This window comes from Urocampus carinirostris, chromosome 2 (genome assembly GCF_059441175.1).
Source record: "Urocampus carinirostris isolate Australia breed hairy pipefish chromosome 2, RoL_Ucar_1.0, whole genome shotgun sequence".
Lineage (NCBI taxonomy): Eukaryota > Metazoa > Chordata > Actinopteri > Syngnathiformes > Syngnathidae > Urocampus > Urocampus carinirostris.
Genome location: NC_142350.1, coordinates 57897884 through 57919010, shown reverse-complemented (window position 1 = coordinate 57919010; position 21127 = coordinate 57897884). Strand labels below are relative to the sequence as shown.

Sequence of the window (21127 nt, the reverse complement as noted above, 5' to 3'; positions counted from 1 at the left end):
TAGCCACTCAAATGAAGGAAAGCATCAAGTTAATGTTGAACTAGAAAGGAGAACAGGAGAAGACTGTACAAAGAAACCTCACTATGTCAAAATCCAAATCTGTACTAAGAGCCCTACCCTGAGTTTTTTGTAATAAATCTCAGAGGTTACAAAAAAAAGAGACATGCCCTAAACGGTGCGGAAAGCAAAGAACAGCAACATAAATTTCCACTACTGAAAATGATGTGAAAACGACATAATAGTCAAAATGATAAACTGGCAACTTAGCGATCCTGTTTGCAGGTCTTAATAATAAAATAAAAGGAGGAAAAAAAACCATTATGATGCTTATAAATCTATTACAACAAATAAACCAACAGCGATTATTGTTCGTAACCAAAATTTAAAAAACGAGCTAGGAGCGATTTAGAAAAATAGGAATTTATTTCAAACCATCAAAGCTGTTCGACACGCAATATCTCAACGAGCAAATGCGTTTGCAAATGAAAAATTACACAAGAACGGAATTTAAAGTGCGAGACTTTCAGAAGATTAGTCAAAGCCTGATGAAGCGTCAAAATGTTTTTTATCCTTTAATGTCTTCAAGGTCGTATATGAAGTCTTTCGGCAGTTTCTCATCGGGAATTCTGCTTAACTGCTCGTCGTAGGAACGCAGAGTCCACAGTTTCTCCAATTCGTACACTTCTCGAGTCTCTGGCAGCATGAAGTGAACAACTATATTGCCTGCGGGACACAATAGACACGTGAAATTCATACCAGACCTAAAATGATGAACATGCGCTTTACATACCAAAGTCGATACACATCCAGTCGTCGGCATCCTTTCCTTCGATCTTCATATCAACATTGTGATCCTTCTTCATGAATTTGTACTGAGATGCAAATAGAGTTTTAAATCGAAGGAATAAACGTCACCTTGCAAGCACTAGAGGAATCGGAGGCCACTTACGACTTTGACGGTGTAAAACGCCATGGCGCGAAGGTGACGAGTTGAAACGCCAGTGACGACGATAAAATACTGTGTGTATTTGATGTGCTCGGGTACTTTAATCACGCAAATGTCAGCTGCATTCTCCTGACGTAAGAGTCCCACCAGGACGTCCAGGTTGAAGGTCTCAACAGGTCCTGCGCGTCACAACAGTCACGAAAAATCGATTCGTAGGGAAATAATTACGTTTTCGCTCGCTGTGAGCTATAGGGTTGCATTAACGGAGGCAACCAGCCAAGTCTAATGCAAACGTGAAGAAGAAAGTCACCAAAATATTAAGTTACTTAAGCAGGTTAAGCACTAAATACGATTAAATTACTGTGTAACTTAGGAGAGAATTATTGATTCTATCAATCTTGCGAAGAGATGATTGTATTTGTATAAAAGGAACATTTTAGGAACAGCATTTACTAAGTTTACATGCTGGACTCCTGTTAAAAATACTCATGGGAAATAAAGAAGTTCAATATTTCTAACTATGTGAATGAGTATGTGCAATAACACGGGAGAGACAACATTATAAAGGACTGCTTTCTTTTTTTCCTCATGCTGAGGTTTTGAGTTTTTCCTTGCCCGCCTGTTGGTGTAAGATCAGGGGATGGTGTCATTGTAATCCTGTGCAGTCCTTTGAGACATCTAGTGATTGGAGGAGTCACAAATAAATGGGACTTGACTTGGCTCAAAAGAATGCTTTGACCCAAAACTACATTTCCCACCATACCCGTCGACGACAATATCAGTGACGTGACGGCTCAGCGCCACTAGACGCCAGTATTTCCATATTGATGTCAATTAGAGGAATTGAGAAATACGTGATCCTAAAAATGTCCAAGATTTTGTTATACATTGATTGATACCTCCACATACAAGATAGGACGCACTGTGTTAAATATGGTGAAATGACATCTGGGCCCTTTAGTGTTATCTGTGGTGTTCCGCAGGGTTCAGTACTTGGCCCCCTTCTCTTCAGCATTTACATCCTTCCATTAGGTGATATTATTCGCAAGTTTTCATTGCTACGCAGATGACACTCAACTATATATTCCGATGGAGAAATCTGCCACACTAAACTGTGGAAATTTGGAGGCCTGCCTCACTGAGATAAAAGAACGGATGTCACCCAACTTCTTGCGTCTTAACTCTGAAAAGACCGAAATGTTAGTTATTAGTCCAACTAAAAACCGTGACTTGTTCTCAAAAACTGCTCTGGACATTGACAAATGTAATATCACCCAGAGTGACTCAGTCAAAAATTTAGGTGTCATATTTTACCCTGATCTGTCCTTTCAAACACACGTTAAGAATATTACTAGAACAGCTTTCTTCCATCTTCGCAACATTGCTAAAATTCGCCTTGTCTCAGTCGGATGCGGAGATTGTAATTTACGTGTTTGTTACTTCCAGTCTCAAATACTGTAATGCACTACTCTCCGGTCTCCCGAAGTCCAAAATCAAGAGCCTTCAGCTGGTACAAAATGCTGCAGAGAGGCTTTTAACTAAGATGTGATTTTAAGGTTCTTTTGGTATCATACAAAATGATGCCTGAACTTCCTCCTGAACTTCTTGTCTGAGTTAAACGCCTCATGGTCTCTTTATTTTCCTCATGTTAAGGTTTTTGAGTTTTTCCTTGCCCTCATGTAGGTTTTAGATCAGGGGATTGTGTCATAATAGTCTGTGATTTGCAATAATCTGTGGTCTGTGCAGCCCTTTGAGACTCCTTGTGATTAAGGGCGTCACAAATAAACATGAGTTGACTTTTGTTCATTGTTTTGACTATTATGCACTGTTTACATCATTGTTTATCTTGGAGTGATGCAGCGATACTCATATACAACATTTACCACGCTGCTGTTTATGATAAAGACAATTCATAATATAAAATATTTTAACAAGCTATTTTTTCCCACTAACTAGAATGTATAGGGCAGGGGTGTCAAACTCATTTTAACTCGGGCGCCACACGCTAGAACAAACATTCTGTCGGGGGCTGGACTAGTAGATTAAAGAGAAAGAAAAAGAGGGATAAAGAAATAAGGGAAAGAGGGAGGGAAAGGGAGAGAGGGCAGGACAAAGAAAGAAAAAGAGAGAGCATGAGAAACAAAAGATAAAAAGTTGTGAGTGAGGGGGAAAGGAAAGGGAGAGAAATAAAGAAATCCAAAGAGAAATAGAAAGAGAGAAAGATAAAAGAGAGAAAAGGGAAAAAGGAAGTTAGAGCAAAAGAGGTTAAAAGAGAGAGAAAGAGACAAAGAGCAACAAAGGAAGAGAAAAAAAGAGACACAGAGTGAAAGAGACAGAGACAGCGTGGGAGAAAAGGGGTGGAAAAGAAAGAAAGAGAGAGAGAGGGGAAGAAAGAAATGCAAAGAGAAATAGAAAGACAGAAGGAGAGAAAAGAGAAAAGAAAGTGTGAAGGGTATGAAGAGAGAAATAGAAAAGAGAGAAAAGGAAAAAAGGAAGTTAGAGCAAAAGAGGTTAAAAGACACAAAGAGCAACAAAGGAAGAGAAAAAGAGTGACACAGAGAGTGAAAGAGACAGAGTGGGAGAAAAGGGGTGGAAAAGAAAGAGAGAGATAGAAATGAATACAAGTACAATGTTTTTGTGAGAGGCACCTGGCTTTGGCAACATCAAATTGACATATTTCAACCTGCAGCTTGTGTTTCTCTTGTGCTTCTCTGAGTGTTGTCTCGCGGGCCGGATTCAATCCCTTGGCGGGCCTGATCTGGCCCGCAGGCCGCCTGCTTGACACCTGTGGTATAGGGTATGATTCCCACACACTCAATGCAGTCTGGAGTTTAAACGCCCCTAATTAAGGGTGACGCATTCCTACAATTTTGCTCAATACGAGATTTATGAAAATGACAGAAATTGGGAAAAATGACACCGACTGAGGCCACTTTAATATGAATAGTCCTGCAATTACTCCTTCAATATCACCAATATTTGCATTGAAGGAAATGAACATCTATTAAAACGGGATCAAATGACACCCCGGGGTGGGTATCATGAAATCAATCGGAGCGTTTTAACTCACTTTGGCTCGGGTGACGCTTGTCATTAGAGTTGCCGTCAATCTCGTGTGATTCATCGCGAAGAACGTCAGTCTTCACCAGTGATTGACCGCCGTCCATTTCCGAAAAACACCTCTTTGTCCAAAATCGACATTGCGATTCGTGGTGAATATGCGAGCATGGGGTTAAACGTGTAGCGAATCGTCGAGGAATTAAATGATTGCGGTGAGGAAGTTTAGCTACCAAAGTTGTGCCGACGTTGTATAAATTGACTGGTATTTTACTTGAATATAGGAAGAAATGGACGCGCCTGACGACATTCATCATTTGAAAATAGAACCGTACGATATTAATCTTTCAAGTGCTATACATAAACACGGAAGTAAAATACTAGCCGGGATTTGGATTGGTCAGTAGATGTTCTTCGTTTGCTGTCAAACAAAAAGCGTGCTTGTACCGCCCCCTGTTGACTGGAAACGAAACAAATCTCGTTCCACAAAAAAGGCTCGCTTTGAATTTGTGAGAATATGTATTACAACCAGGGTTGGGTAGGTTTACTTTAACTTGATTACTTTCAACTACTTTTGGATTACTCCAATACCAAATATTCTAATGAAAGACAAAAGAGACTAAATACGAATCAAATTACAAAATTTTGTGCAGGCTTGGGGAGTAACGGAATACATGGAACGGCAAGCTGTTAGGATTTATTTTCATTTTGTTTCTGTCGCATTTTATGTTAGTTTTGCCGGAGATCAAAGCCAGGAGAGAAAGCTTACCACGTGTTGTGAGTCATCATTTTATTCATATTTAGTTTCTTTTGTCTTTCATTAGCATATTTGGTATTGGAGTAATCCAAAAGTAATTGAAAGTAATCCAGTTAAAGTAACCCTACCCAACCCTGATTATAGGCAGTAAAACTCACTAAATCACAGGTAAATGAGATGTGGTCCCTCTGAAACACAATCGCTGATTGAATGAACAGGTAGAAAAGATCGGGTGAGGGGGGAGCATGAGACCGCACGACTGTCGGTCATCGAGTGGCTTGGATTGCTATGCTTGTTAGTTTGTTAGTTTTGCCAAACATCAAAGCCAGGAGAGAAAGCTTACCACGTGTTGTGAGTCATAATTTTGTATGCATTTTGAGACAAGTACGACGTACAAGGAAATCTGTACGGAAAAACGCAAATTTGTCAATGATGGGTACCATCCGGTATACACGGACTATCACAAAACGGCAAATCAATCAAGTCAAAGGAGTTTGCCGCGGTAGCCTCTATCTCGGTATCGTTTTTTTTTGTTCAAACGAAGCGAGCGGTTTGATGCTACTGTGCGCATGCGTCTGCCGCCTGGGAATTTCCCATCATGCATCATTCCAGAAAAAAATATATATATATGGTGTACGATTATTTTGTATTTTGTACGGGAAAATATGAGTTTGTACGGGCATGGAGCCGTGGAGGTTGACAGGTATGTTACAACAATCAAACTCTTCTTTTTCCAAATATATCTACCTTGCTAAAAATGAGGGGGAATCGTATTTGATGTTAATTGTCAGTGAGTTCCAAGAAACTTTTGTGTACAGTACAATCGAAATCGACTCCCTGGTCTCAATCAGTGACGTACAGTCAGGGAATGGTAAATGGTCTGCATTTATATAGCGCTTTACAATGTGCTTCACACTTACCCGTTCACACACACACTCACAGGGAACCTGCTTATTGGGGGCATTGGGGATTCAGTGTCTTGCCCAAGGAGACTTCGATATATAGAGCCGAACCTGCGACCTCTTGATCCCAAGACGAGCGCTCTACCTCCTGAGCTAATGTCGCCCGAAGGAATAAGTCACTTACTACATGAGCTATGTCTATATCAAAATTGGGCATAACACATACTGATTCCAATTTTTTTCAGACATATCGAATAGTCAAAGTTTGAGTATGCCGAAACCGCTTATTGATATCAGTCCATTCCCTTGTCATTGAAAAAAAAAACTACAGATATATTAAAGAATTACCTGTAACACCCAAAAAGTGTTTTTTTAAATGTTGCATTTATTGAATGACAATTTGCCATTACTCTGATTTCAGGTTCCTGGTTGTTAAATCCATCCATCCAGTATCTGCACCGCTTATCCTCAGTAGGGTCGCGGGGGTGCTGGAGCCCATCCCAGCCATCTTCAGGCAGTGGGCAGGGGACACCCTGAACTAGTTGCCCGCCAGTCGCAGGGCACACAGGGACAGACAACTCACTCGCTTATTCACACCTAGGGACAATTTGGACCGGCCAATTAAGCTGACATGCATGTCTTTGGAATGTGGAATGAGGAAACCGGAGTGTGCGGAAGAAACCCACACAAGCAAGGGGAGAGCATGCAAACTCCACAGAGGAGGTTCGATCTCATGAACTCAGAACTGTGCCGCACACGCGCTAACCACTGCTCCGCCGTGCTGCCACCTGGTTGTTAAATGAAAACTAAAAATAATGCTGGTTCGCGCCTTGGCCGAGTCATACCTAAGACTTATAACATTGGTAAAATGGCGGCGCCCTCTGTTGGCTGCGGCTGCATCGGCTCGCTACAACGGGTCAGGTGTATCGACATTTCGTTCTGTGTACATTGTTACAAAGAATGACAATACAAAGGAAATTATTATTATTATTATTATTATAATATTATCAATACATTGTATTTTGAAGCAACCAGTTCAGGGTGTCCCCTGCCCACTGCCCGGAGATGGCTGGGATGGGCTCCAGCACCCCCGCGACCCTACTGAGGATAAGCGGTGCAAATAATGGATGGATGGATGTATTTTTAACCGCTTTCAGGACACCCAAGGCCACTGTGCATATGAAGACAAAACAATAAACAAAAAGTAAAACAAGCAAGTAATGAATAGCCAACAAAACACATTAGTGTTAAAAGCGGCAGTGTGTCAGGCAGACGGTCTAGAAAAGGCAAGTCTGAAGAGGTGAGTTTTAAGTCCGGATTTGAAGGTGGACAGGGTCGCAGAATTTCGGAGGTCAGGCGGCAATGAGTTCCAAAGCTGGGAGACAGAGCGTCTGAAAGCTCTGCTCCCCTCGGAGCTAACTGTGAAGCACAATTATGAATGAAGTCAAAGGGGTAGGATTTAAAGCATATGTTTCTTCCTACTTCCTTTCGAACATGAACAATAACGTTGTTTTTTTTTTGTTTTGTTTTTGCTTTCAAGTTTCATTAATTCATTCATTTGTTCATTCAGCACCCAACCTTCCAGTGACATCCAGTCAGGCTGTTAATAATAGAGGTAAAATTTACTCAGTGTTAGTCTTTCTCATTTAAGTTTCATTTGGGTATTTTAATTTTCAAAGTCGCAGAAAATTTACTTTCTCTTTTGACTTATTAAACAATCAGTATGTAAAATATTACTGGGCTGAGTATCTGAAGATGCAGAGGGCGATAGTGAGACAAAAGATTCTGATTTGGCTCACACCAAAGCACCAAACTATAGAATTAGTGGTAGTATTAGCATGCTAAAAGCAAGTGAAGTTATCCAATATCTTGTTATTTTTTTTCCCCAGAAAAATCAGAAATACATAGGAAGAGCACAAATAGTTTTTCAGTTTTTTTATAAAAACGTAAAATAACAAAAAAATAATTGAACAAATTGTTTGACCTTATTTTGGGCGGGGCAATCTTTAACAGCTTCATTCTGTAGTACCTCCTTAGCAGATAAATAATATACAGTATAAGAAAAAATATAAAAGTTTAACTCCCGGCTCCTCTGAGTTAAATGTTGAAGTACCCTTGGGCAAGACACTGAACCCCCAAACACCTAATAAGCATTGGGAGCTTTACATGGTTGAGGCCGCTCTCAGTGTGCGTTTGTGAACGGGTAAGGGTGAAGCATGTTGTAAAGCGTTTTGGGAGGTCTCAAAAGACTTGAAAAGCGCTACATAAATGCAGACTATTTACCATTGAATGTGTTCTCACTTACTGATATGGATGAGAGTTAGTTATTTTGTGGATCACTGGGAAAAAAAACCAATGGCGTCTATTTTATTTGCCAAGATAAAATCGGACAATTTCCTGCGGCACACTAGACAAGTTCTCACGGCACACTGGTTGAAAAACACTAGCTATTAGTATCTTCCGTTGGAGGAATCTGCCACACTAAATTGTGGAAATTTGGAGGCCTGCCTCACTGAGATAAAAGAGTGGATGTCACTCAATTTCTTGCGTCTTAACTCTGAAAAGACCGAAATGTTAGTTATTGGTCCATCTAAATGCCGCGACTTATTCTCAAAAACTGCTGTGAACATTGACAAATGTCACATCACACAGAGTGACTCAGTTAAAAATGTTGGTTTCATATTTGACCCCGATCTCTCCTTTCAAACACATGTGAAGAAAATTACTAGAACAGCTTTCTTCCATCTTCGCAACATTGCTAAAATTCGTCCTATGCTGTCTCCGTCGGATGCGGAGATAATTCACGCATTTGTTACCTCCCGTCTCGATTACTGTAATGCACTACTCTTCGGTCTTCCGATGACCAGAATCAAGAGTCTTCAGCTGGTACAAAATGCCGCAGTTAGGCTTTTAACTAGGACAAAAAAGTCCGACCACATCACGCCGATTTTGGCTAACCTGCACTGGCTCCCTGTTAGCTAAGATGTGATTTCAAGGTTCTCTTATTATACAAAATCATACATAGACTTGCTCCCTCATATCTTTCAGATCTGATTTCCCCCTATGTTCCGGTCCGAAGCCTTTGTTCTGAGAGCGCCGGTCTTCTGGTGATCCCAAGAGCAAAGAAGTGTTCTGCTGGTTCGAGAGCGTTCTCCATCCGGGCCCCGGTGCTGTGGAATGCTCTTCCCCCTGAGATCCGATCTGCAACCTCAGTGGAAATGTTTAAATCTAAGCTTAAAACTCACTTCTACTCTATAGCATATGAATAACCTAAACTTTTCGTGGACAATATCTCTGTATTATTTGCGATTGCAACATCCTCTGCTGTCTGGTCATCCTGGAAGGGGGATACCTCATGTGCGGTCCCTTCTCAAGGTTTCTTCATTTTCCTCATGTTGAGGTTTTTTGAGTTTTTCCTTGCCCTCATGTTGGTTCAAGATCAGGGGATGTTGTAATAATAGTCTGAAAAAATAGTCTGCGTAATCCTTTGAGACTCTTTGTGATTAAGGGCTATACAGATAAAAATGACTTGACTAGTTTAGGCAAGAAACATTTTTTTTTACCAGTTTTTATCGTGCTTTTTTGCTTGACCAATCAAATGGTGAATACGGTGTAGGTTCATTTAGTTGTAAATTTGACTGTCCCTCACCAGACACGAACCTCACTGGTAATGTCTAAATATGCACGATAATGAATCAAAATCTCTAACCGAACAAAGAAATGCATACAAGTGTTGTGCATCGTTTGAGGTGTCCAATAGGAGTTTAAAGGGCTTGCGCCTATCTGCTTTCATCTTACTCTTTCCATCGCTGTTCCAGGACTTCAACTCATTAGGTAGGAGAAAGGTGGGGAGGGATGAGAAGTGACTTTTTGCTCTTCATCACTGTTTAAAATACAGTCCGAACAGCAACCGAACCCCCAAAAATATATTGAAAAAAAGAAGTTTGTTTATACGCGTACTGGTGAATGACTGAGGTTGCGGTCATGACTTTAAGATAGGAGATGGTAGCAGAGAGAAACACATTTTGAAATTCCGGACAGCACTCTTAAGTTAACCTAGAAATTTACCAACACATTTCTAGTTTATCCTGAATAGTCACCCGGACACCGAATACCAGGAAACGTTTATGTTGTTCAGGCCAATTGTGTGAAATGAGATTATGTGTGTCACATTGTATCGAAAGTAACAGGCATTGTTTGACAGCAACTATTTGTTTGAGGTCAGGAATGATTGTAGTTTAATAAAAAAAAGTATGAATACAAAATTCCCAAAGTCGGAACCTGCAATACTACAAACGTTAAGTAGCTAGAGAAAAAAACGTACTTGTACCACCTGAGTTATTATACAGAGATTTCTAGTGCATATGCTACATCTCATACCCAAAATACAATATGTAAACAAAATATTATGGCGTGCAGCAATGTACTTTCGAGTACAACTTGTTCCCTTTTTCTCCAACTGGAATTATGTTTGGATTTGTTGGAACTGAAGAAAGTTAGGTGTCCATACTGACTTTCAGTCTCAAGCCCACAGGAATGTGGTCCGTCAGGCCTGCCAACTGGGTTATAAATGACACCTCTTCCACTTCCTGAAAAACAAAGTTTTTGTTGTCATTTTACAGACACTCAACATGGTTCCAACTTCAATACTATTTGTAAAGTACTGCACTCCCTAAAATTTGTCTTTTGTCATACAGACGCTGCCCTAATTATGAACGAGATATGTTCCGGACGTTCGTAAGTTGCTTCGGTGCTGTATTTTGTATGTTTAAGGTTTACATAAGTATGTTTGTATAAGTTCCTTGTATTGTACTAAAAAATAAACATTTCAGAAAATAATATGCTCTATAAAGATAAATAAAGTTAAGTTTAACTTACTTTTGGAAGAGTTAGGCGACTTCCTCCTCAGTGGTAAAAAGCGGACCAAAAAAAAAGCGATCCTACCATTTTCTCAACCGCATCAAGCTTTCCTATTCCACACTAATTTCAAATGAAACGGCTCGCCTCTTCTTTACACCTTATCGAATGGATGCACGAGACATTTAAACAATAAAAATGTCAAAGTTCTTAGAGATAAAGTGCTGTGTGTTTACACACGAACTAAGAAGTAGAAGCCGGATTTCTTCTCCGTGGTGGATGCTGGGTGACCTCTCACAGTGCCACGAGGTGGAAAGAAGCACTACAGTAATGTCCTGTAATCGGAAAATGGTGCGCACAATACAAAATCTAACTTACAGTAATGTCCCGATATTTTTCAACATCCGGAAAAAATGTTCTTATCTACCGTTTTTCGTAACTTGAATGTTCGTAAGTAGGGGAGTGTCTGTACTTTCATATATAAGGTGCATGGAAGTAAAATACTGTAAGGGCTACCCTATCTGTTACCATAGCTCAATTTATGCACTTATGGTGCATATTAGTGCAACGATAGATCGTTTGAAAAATGGGGCTGACTAACATCTCAAAACATCGTATGCTATGGGAATCGAACACGGGTTGCTGAAATTTAAACACTAGAAGATTATTGATACAGATGACATATAAATCGGCTTTACTCACAGTGCCAGAAACAAATGTTAGAGAAAGGACAAAAAAGATAATTGTCCTGAAAGATTTAAATAAACGCAATTAGGCATGCAGAGGGAAACAACTCTGATGGATCTGAATTGTACTGTGCGTTAATGTATATTTTCCACAATGAAATTTCTGTTTTCTCCTTTCTCTAACATTGGTTTCTGGCCTCATGTGTTGAAATAGTGTGATAATGAGAAAATCTAAAGCTTTTTTGTGTATAGTCTGTATCACTCACTAATGGTCAAGTGGTTAAGTGTCGGCACCCCCACCACCTGACCCAAGTTGGATTCCCATTGCATAGAATGCTTTGTAATTATGTAGTATAGTAGCATACTGTAAAACAGGGGGCGGGAATTTTTTTGACCCAAAGAGCCACAACAGCATAAATAATAACAAATATAAATGATTTAAGAAAATCTTTTTTTGAGAGAGAAAGAGCCGCATCATACATTTTAAGTCAAAATTCCACAGAATCAAATTTTTTCATCGCATTCAATTTCACTGATAACAAATGAGAATAATGAGAGCCTGTGTGCCATGTCAACAAATATACCATTTTAAACCTCCCTCTCAGTTACTCAAGATCGTTGCGGCTCATTTTGACCCTTATTTTTTTCATAAATAATGGTTTCAAAACAATGTGCAAGCAGAGTTCTTTTGTAAAAATGTCACAAAATACTGCAAACGAGGATACTGACGTATGTACCTTTGGCACAAACAGCGCTGGGCAAAGCGAAGTGAGTGCAGCGCTACGTGCATAGCTCCGTCCACCCTTACCACTTAATCAAATGGCTGTATGTGCAAGGCTGGCGTTTTTGGCTGTTTACAGTTTGTTCTGTGACTTTTCATCATAAAATTTCAACATCGAACATACAGTAGATTGTTCAATGACTCTCCATAGAAACCATTCCATGGTGACGTACAGCCAAAACGGGTCTGTTAGTGTGACACCTTGACTGTAAACTGTGCACTTTATATACTGGCCCGAACCGCTCATGTTACTATTATGTCAGCAATGTGCTTGTCAGAATTTGATAGCTGTAGAAGAAATTTGCATGATCGGGTTATTATCTCCGAGCCATACGTTCCCGACCCCTGCCCTAAAACCTATCCACCGTATTTTGCGGTATACGAGGTGCACCGGGTTTTAAGGCGTGCTTCAAGTTTCTGGCTATTTGTGGTTTTTAGGTGCTCTTATAGTCCAGAAAATACAGCATGTCGTTCCTTCCAGATTAGTCAAATTTGTCTCACAATGAAAAAAGCAGAGAAAGTGAGCTTCATACGGTTTGGCACTGCTTGGCAATGGAATTTTCACGGAACAGGATATAATCAATCCTCCGTCCAATCCAAGGCTGGTCGGCTTCAGGGTAAACCAATGGTGAGCCCTTGGCAGGAACAGGAGGGCAGATGAAATGTTTCCTCTGCATGTCGTTCTCCAATGTTCTGCTCACAAACATACACAAAACTTTGGTGCTTTTTAAAATATAATATTATTCATGATGATTATTGGGAACTTATATTGTACAGTCCGAGAGAAGGAGTTGAAAATGTGTTCTTTGTTAAATTGTCAGGCAGCACGGCGGGGCAGTGGTTAGCGCGTGTGCAGCACAATTCTGAGGTCATGAGGTTGAACCTTCCTGTGTGGAGTTTGCATGTTCTCCCCGTGCTTGCGTGTGTTTCCTCCGGGCACGCCGGTTTCCTCCCACATTCCAAAAACATGCATGTCAGGTTAATTAGCTGGTCCAAATTGTCCCTAGGCGTGAATGAACGAGCAAATAGTAACCCTACCCAACTGTGCCCCTGCCCACTGCCCGGAGATGGCTGGGATGGGCTCCAGTACCCCCACGACCCTAGTGAGGATAAACGGTGCAGATAATGGATGGATGTTAAATTGTCCTCTTTCTAATGTTTCAGGCTAATTAATCCACGAGAGATAGATGGTAGTAGTATTGAAATGTGTCACTGCACTTAGTTCTAATTTTGAGTTTTCTTAGTTTTTACCTTTTCATTGTTTTCAATCATCACATCAGATTAATCAAAATAATGATTTAGTGGTTATTGATGCACCTCATGATTATCAATATATTTAAATTTACTTATTGAATTCTTGTCTCAATCACTTGTTGCCCCAATATATCAATTTATCTTGTGGTTATACAGTCTCTTCATTGATCCAAGAGGTTGTCTAATTTACTGTTGGGAAAGAGGTCTTGGGTCTTATCAAACCACCTGCAGGATTCATATTCAGTCTGGTCAAAGGACAGGTGGGAAGCTGGTGATTGGGATTTTTCCACTAACCTGTCTTCTGCCCCTTCCCTATATTAATAATCGTTAGCCATTTGGAAAGTGCACTTGTGAAACCTTTGTAAATTGTTTCAATACTCACAAGCCCAGAATATTCCGTTTTTTTATGTTATAAAGAAACTCAACTGAACTGCACAACTCTAGCGCTTGTTGTACAACCCGGATTTTAAGCAAACATGCGGAGGAGGAAAAAAATTTGTCCTCCTTAACGATATAGCCTAAGCATCTCAAACTCATTTTAATCTGGTTCCACATTTTCCCACATTACGATCCATGGCTGATGCTATTAAGGGCTTTGTCTTATTAATGTTACTGAAAATATTATATAATTTTTAAGTACTCAAAAATGTCTTGGAAAATACGTTTTAGCATTGAATTGTGATATTTAAAATGTTGTCAGCGAGCCTTTTTAGCGAACACTTTCCTCTGGCCAGATTGTAACTTCTTCAGTGCCACTTTTTCGACCTATGAATATCTTAAAAGAATTCATGTTTATTTTTGTCGATTATTAAAATTGATATCTTTCTTTTATTATGACTGCTGTCACAGTCTTGTTCCACGGACAGACTGAGGAGATCATTTCTTCCTCATGCCATGAGGCTCTTTAACTCCACCCAGGGGAGTAAAAGCCCACATTAAACCCCACCCCCACATTTGCATATTACCCTATTTTTATTGCAGTGTGTATTTTATGTAGCACTATTTAAATACTCTATATCAACACGTTATATTGGTTATTTCTATATTCTATTTCTTTTATTTTTATTATTTTATTTTAAACACAAGGATACTGCTGGAAGTGTGAATTTCCCTACGGGGATGAATAATCTATCTATCTATCTATCTATCTATTATTTTTTTACCACTAGGAAGCGCTTAATAATACAAAGTGTCCCTTTAAGATTTAAAACAACATGAAAATGGTGCCAAGAATTTGTTTTCATATTTTTGACGGACACTGTGCCTTGAGATTTTTGGATTAAAAAAAACAAAACAAAAAAACTCTGCCTAGCTAAAAAGAGGTTGGGAAACACTGAGTACCTCTGGAGGCTTTCTGGAGTGTTTACATCATCATCATATAATGTTGGCTGCTCTAGTAAAGTTCCTGTAAAAGAGAAAAGACTAATTATACAGCCACACGAAACAAAATGTGCCGATACACATAAAAGCGCACGCACCAACGACCCAGGGCTTCTCTTTCCCCGGCCCGGCTCGGCAAGGGTCTTTATACTCCTCAAAGAGACGGTGATTCTGTTCCAAGGTGTCATCTAAGAGTACAGGGGAACATGTCGACCATCAAGTGGATGAAATGGGCACAAATGGCGACCGCCAGAGACTAAACGGACCCGGTGAGCAGTTGTCAAAGTTGAAGTCTCCGCAGAGCACATCAAAAACGACGTCCTCATCGGGCTGTCCGCTGGATGCTTGAAAATCAGTGATCCACTTGGTGACCATGTTCAGCTGCTCGCATCGGACTTCTCCTTCACCTAATTCCAAAAGACACGTGTCGTTTATGTTTACGGTCGTTTTTTACATTCGAAAGCTTCGTCTGAAATTTGAGATTACCTTCTGGTGCATGAAGGTGGATACAGTTAAAATAACCGACCAGTTTCTTTTGTTTCCGATTCTTCCCGATCAACACCTAAAAACAAGACAAACCGTTTTTGTACAGAATGTTAATGCAATTCAACTACCGGTACACATTCATAACTGAGTTTCCACGGCTACTTTTGTCTTTTCCAAAGCATGGACGGACAGGAGCTGAGCTACAATGTGTTTGTTTACATACAAGGCATGTAGATAGATGGAGCACAAAACTCTAAAACAGGCTGCATTATTATACAGTATTCCAATGAAATACTTTTGATTTGATTAATAAACAAAAAAGACATGTACTAATGTTTTTCCTACAGTTTCCTTCTTGAGCCACTCCTTTTGTATGATTCGTATTTGTAGGTTAAAAGGTTGACATGTTTGCGTGGCACCTTATTAAGACAGAAGGCCAATGACCATTCTGCCAAGGTAGCTTATCACAGCGATGCTTTTATTACCTGGCCACTTATGGTCACCCTGTCCTGTGATTTAAGTATCTCCTACTTTTCTCTTCACTGTTTCATTTTCTAGTCACTGGTTGTCTGTGCAGCCCTTTGAGACTTTTTTGTGATAAAAGGCAATACAAATAAGTATGACTTGACTTGACTTATTGTTTGCTTTTCCAACCATTCAAAATTTTTTGTTACAATTTCGTACACACATTTAACTACAAAAGAAATGAATAAAACGTGAAGTATGAAATGTCTGTACTGCAGTAGAAATGGAAGCAACTCAGCGATGCATGTTATAAATATCAGCATTCATATATTACTTGCTTTTTGATTACTATTATGAAGACATCAATATGTGAGATTTTGATGAATTTAAACTATACATGAATATTAAATCATGGAATTAATTCAGAAAAATAATAAATAAGTTAGTGAAATCAGTTTTTATTCTATTCTATGCCCTAAAAAAAGACAGCCTGCCCATACCAGGCCCAAGCTCTCATAATCCATCACATGTCCATTATTTCAAAACTATTTAAAATTCAGGGGATTGCTAGATTGGGATTCAAATATGACACATCGTTGATCTGGGTGTATGTCATTTAAAACTCGTGTATTTTTTCAGATTACTCTACCTATTTGAATTGTTTTTTTAGTGCTCACAATTGGTACGCAGTAGTTGGGGTACTAGGCTGAAAAAATATACAGGTATATATTTTAATGGGGGATATATCACTGGAATAATAAATTTTCTGAACCAGTGTTCTAGTTTATCTAATCCCAACCCTTCCCCTCTGATCAAAAGAAACATAAGAAATTATCCTTTTAAATAAATAACTATAGATCCAAACAATTTGTATAGTTAATTACAAATAGAATATCATCCTAATTTCTAGTTCCTGAGAGTGAAATGGCTAAATTGCAACATACTGAATGTTAGACCAACAAAGTAAACTGCCTATGTGTCCAAAGTCCAGACCCATGTAATACCTTTCATGGTGTCCCTTTTACACTATACTGTCGTTTCTAACCTTCCAACACTCTGGTGTTAAATATCCATACTGTTTTGTGTGAATAAAATGAACACTTGAGAACTGTTGAATTGATAAACATATATTTAGTGTCCATCTAACAGGTGATTAGTGCAACAGCAGGGATTTGTTCCTGTTAGAGGCCGTAAAAAGAACCGATAACTTGAGAAAAGGCTGGTATCGGCGGCAATACTAAAGACTAGTATCAGAACGTACGCAGCCTAAATTATAAAGTCAACCCGAGTCATGTTTATTTGTATAGCCCGTAATCACAAAGTGTCTCAAAGGGCTCGACAGATCAAATACTATTGCAAACTACAGACTATTATGACACCATCCCCTGATCTAAAACCTCCATGAGGGCAAATAATACACAGATATTGTCAACGTAAAATAAACAAGCTCAAGACTGCGAAATATAAATCTGGACAGTGGTTTTGGAAAATGGATATTCATATTTTATTCGTAGATGTTAATGGGATTTTTTTTTGGGCGATTATATGTAATTGCACTACTTTTCATTGTCTAATCTTGTTGCAATGCTCTCTATGTTTGTTTTCAATGACAAAAAAAGACTATTCTGTTCTTTTTTTGTGTAATAACAGGCAACAAAAATAAACAGTACCTTAGTGGCAAGTAGGCCCTTGGCTGCCAGCGCATCTTCTCCTTTACTGTTGGGAAAGCAGTGATACTTGGCCTCCACGATGGGGAACCGGCTGGCCAGGAAGAGCCCGCTGTTAAAAAACTTAAAAGAGGAGCAGCTGCACGGGGGTTGGCAGGCATAGCTGCCGACATCATAGAGTATGTGCGCAAAAAAGGGGCTCAGTGCCCGGGTGAGTTTCTGTGCCGCCCTCTTATCAAACACCTCCTCTAAACAGAGGATGTCCACGTGTGCAGGAAACATCGTGGACACCTCGCACGGTACGTCACCCTCCAGGCCCGGTCCCTGAGAGAGCAAAACACGAGGGGCACTGCGTTGGCCCTGATGGTTGGAGTTCTGGTTAGGGTTGTGCTGGATGGAAGCAGAGGGTTCTTGCGTTTCTTCGTCAGGTATGAAAACCACCTCGCTCGTGGAATTGGGGATGGAAGCCCGTTTGTCTGTAGCGCCGTACAGCGAGGCGTTGGAGGCAGGTACGGTGCTATTGGAAGGACTTAGCGAATCGCAGCTGCTGGGGGAGTCAATGAAAATGCGGATATTGGGTCGGCCCACGCCTTGAGCGATACACTCGCCGATCGCGGTGGCTCGTCTTTGGGTGTGTCCCAGGTTGTTGAAGCGAGCCAGGCTGTCGGGCAGGAGACACAAATTGGCCGAGGCGAAGACAAAAGACGCTTTCCCCTCCAGTTCCAAACCCTTGTGCGTCTCGCTCTGGAGCGATGCCCCCTCGCGGTGGTAGCAGAAGGGCCTGCGACATGTTTGCAAAGGGGCCCACAACACAAATCCAAGTAAGGCCACCGGTGCGCTCACCACAAACAGAACGAAGAAGGCGATGAAGCCGAAGAAGACTCTTAGCGGGTAGAGGTAGCAGGTGACGTCTCGTCTCCGTTCTATGGTGGTCAACTTGCACACGGCAATGAGGCGGTCCAGAAACCAGAAACAGGGCAGGATCAACGCCCATCCCGCCGCGTGGGCTGCAGCAGCACACCTGTTGGGGAATGGGGATCCTTGCAATGCCATGCCAGATGGCCCTTCGTTAACAATCCAAACTGACCAGAAACGACTGTTGCTTCATTTTTTGTGTCTCCTCTGGACACTACGGAAAGAAGAAAAAAGACACATGTTATGATGGCAGCACATTCCAATACCAGCTCGGTAGCCTAGGTGGTAGGGCGCCCGCTCTGAGACTGGGAGGTCGCTGGCTCAAGCCTCGGCCGAGCGATACTTAAGACGTACAACATTAGTATCCGTTTGCCTCCCTGCTTGGCGCTCAGCATTAAGGGTTGGAATTGGGGGGTTTGGTCACCGAATGACTAAAATGGCTGCGCCCTGTTTGACTGCATCGAAATTTCGTTCTGTGTGCATTGTTACAAAGAATGACAATAAAAGTAAATTCTTCTTCTCTTCTTCTTCAATAGAGTGTGTTTTTACAAGATGTAGTTGTGGTGATTAACAGAAAAACAACATGAGACAATCACTTTCAGACGAGGCTGAATGGAAAAAACACACGGAATTAGAGCATTTAATCTACCATCTGGTACAACAAGAAATCAGAGAGACAGGGCATTAGAAATGTCATTACATCAGGGCAGGGGGTGTACAGGGATACTACAACCCTCTACTGCAGCTAGCATTGAGTAACACATCTGGAGGTATGTTTTTGTAAATGAAGAAGAGCTTCGCTTGGTCACTAGCTGGACACCGAGCAATTTGACTGTAATCCTCACTTGACCGTATTCTCGAAAATGTCACCCATCAGTAATAAACACAAAAAACATGATTTTAGTTGCTTAACTCATATACAACCAACACAAAATATTATGTTTGGACTAGGGGTGCTAATATAGTTAATCGCAATCTACAGGTTGATCACAGGAAAGTAGTCAGTGCTTTGTATTTGCTGGGTCAAGCTGTCATCGAGCGGTCAAATGCGACATGTCAGCAAAAAGATCAATGGTGCTCTTGCAGTAGCAAATTGGAGGCCTCCAAATTATATACGTTTTCCAGATATTTTTTGTTCAGGATATAGTGAGTGTTTTACCAATAAAAGTTCAAATGAAACATAATATACATGTTTTGAATTTATATTTCTATCTATCTATCTACCTTGGTCATATCCCTCAAGAGGGGTGACCGACAGCAAGACAAACAATAACAAAGAAAAGAAAAAAAGGGAAAAAGTAGCAAAAAACACACAAAGATTTTTGGGGACCATGGCCAACCCAAACACCCAAACAAGTTAAGCACCTCGGCACCCAATTTGGTCATGCTTTTGTTCCTCCAGATGAAACGGGACACAAGAAAGCGGCCATGTCACTCGGGTCAGGGTGACACAACACAATCTTCTGTTCAACAGCAGGGCCCTGGTCATCCTGGAAGGGGATTAGCACTTGTGAGGCCCCTCCTCGAGGTTTCTTACTTTCCTCATGGTGAGGTTTTGAGTTTTTCCTTGCCCGCATGTTGGTTTAAGATCAGGGGATGGTGTAATTGTAATCCTGTGCAGTCCTTTGAGACATCTTGTGATTAAGGGCTATAGAAATAATGTGACTTGACTAGAGTGAATATCACACAATAATAATGTCACGGATGTCATCACGTTGTGGGCAGCAGGGCGGCGCAGTGGTTAGTGCTTGTGTGGCACAATTCTCCACCTTCCTGTGTGGAGTTTGCGTGGGTTTCCTTCGGGCAATCGGGTTCCCTCCTACATTCCAAATACATGCTTGTCAGGTTAATTGGCCGGTCTAAATTGTCCCTGGTTGTCATTGAGCAAGTGAGTTGTCCGTCTCTGTGTGCCCTGCGACTGGCTAGCAACCAGTTCAGGGTGTCCCCTGCCTGAAGATAGCTGGGATGGGCTCCAGTGCCCCCGCGACCCTACTGAGGATAAGCGGTGCAGATAATGGATGAATAATCACGTTGTAATTTGCTATGCACACCGCTCAACTACAAACAGCACCTTGAAAAGATAACGTTAAATTTTAAAAGCAAACGCTACCGTAGTATTTTAAGACTTTTAAAACGACTCGATGGTATTCAGGCCGCGGTAGATTCAAACAAGCAGGAAGTTGCAGATTTTTTCCCCACTCATTCATCTTTTTTAATGCATTTTCTGTGTTTTGATGCGGCACATCCCAAACCTGCTGAGTGCTTCCGAGTTCCGACGCTTCCTCCTTCAGGTGTGGAACTTCGGTTGTCACCTCTCCCATTCAGGAATATAAACTCTCGATATTGTAAAGTAAACACATTCATGTTACGGTCGCTGTCTTGAAAGTGACTTCGCCCATGATTTATGTTTATAAGGTGCTCATAATGTACATGGCGAAGGCTAGCATCACACGGCTAACGAGACATTCCTATATTGGCATGAAAATGGGGCGCAGCGTCCCGGGTTTTACACAGAACGCATAAACACTGTCTAAAAGCATTTATTCAAAACGGAGATTCACGTATTCAACAATAAACTCCTTGTTTGAAATATTAACGCACATAAAGAAATATTCCAAATCAGATAAACAGTCACTCACCATGTTTTCAATCCCTCATGATGGGAAAGTGTGAGCTGAGTATTTGATTACGTCACACGGGTGGATTAACCCGCTTGGCACGTGACCTCACCTGTGACCACGTGACACAAATACCTGAGATGGGCACGGTCGAGTCGACACGTCAATAAAAATACCCTCGTGAAATGATTTATTTAATTTCATTTTTAAAATTCCACGAGTTTATTAAATAATGTCAATATGTTGTAAATGTTTAATCTACAGGTCTTGTAATGTTACTTTTGTTGCGGTTGTTCACGTTTTGACCCTTTAAAATAGGAAGTGACGCCCAGGAGGCGAGAGATGCTTTGAAGTCC

At 40.7% G+C, this 21127-nt stretch overlaps 2 protein-coding genes across 2 annotated transcripts; both read right to left on the bottom strand.

Moving 5' to 3' along the window:
- Window positions 1-404: 404 nt before the first annotated feature.
- Window positions 405-4381, bottom strand: malsu1 (mitochondrial assembly of ribosomal large subunit 1). The gene is made up of 4 exons (XM_088328087.1): window positions 4017-4381; window positions 950-1125; window positions 791-872; window positions 405-723 (listed from the first exon to the last, which is right to left on the bottom strand). The coding sequence occupies exons 1-4, from the start codon at window positions 4318-4320 to the stop codon at window positions 566-568; spliced, it is 720 nt and encodes a 239-aa protein (XP_088184213.1). The 5' UTR covers window positions 4321-4381; the 3' UTR covers window positions 405-565.
- A 5491-nt stretch (window positions 4382-9872) lies between these two features.
- smpd5 (sphingomyelin phosphodiesterase 5) lies at window positions 9873-20937 on the bottom strand. The gene is made up of 8 exons (XM_088327292.1): window positions 20793-20937; window positions 17242-18367; window positions 15107-15182; window positions 14887-15027; window positions 14719-14808; window positions 14582-14645; window positions 12520-12679; window positions 9873-10251 (listed from the first exon to the last, which is right to left on the bottom strand). The coding sequence occupies exons 2-8, from the start codon at window positions 18289-18291 to the stop codon at window positions 10159-10161; spliced, it is 1674 nt and encodes a 557-aa protein (XP_088183418.1). The 5' UTR covers window positions 18292-18367; window positions 20793-20937; the 3' UTR covers window positions 9873-10158.
- Between the last annotated feature and the right edge of the window lie 190 nt (window positions 20938-21127).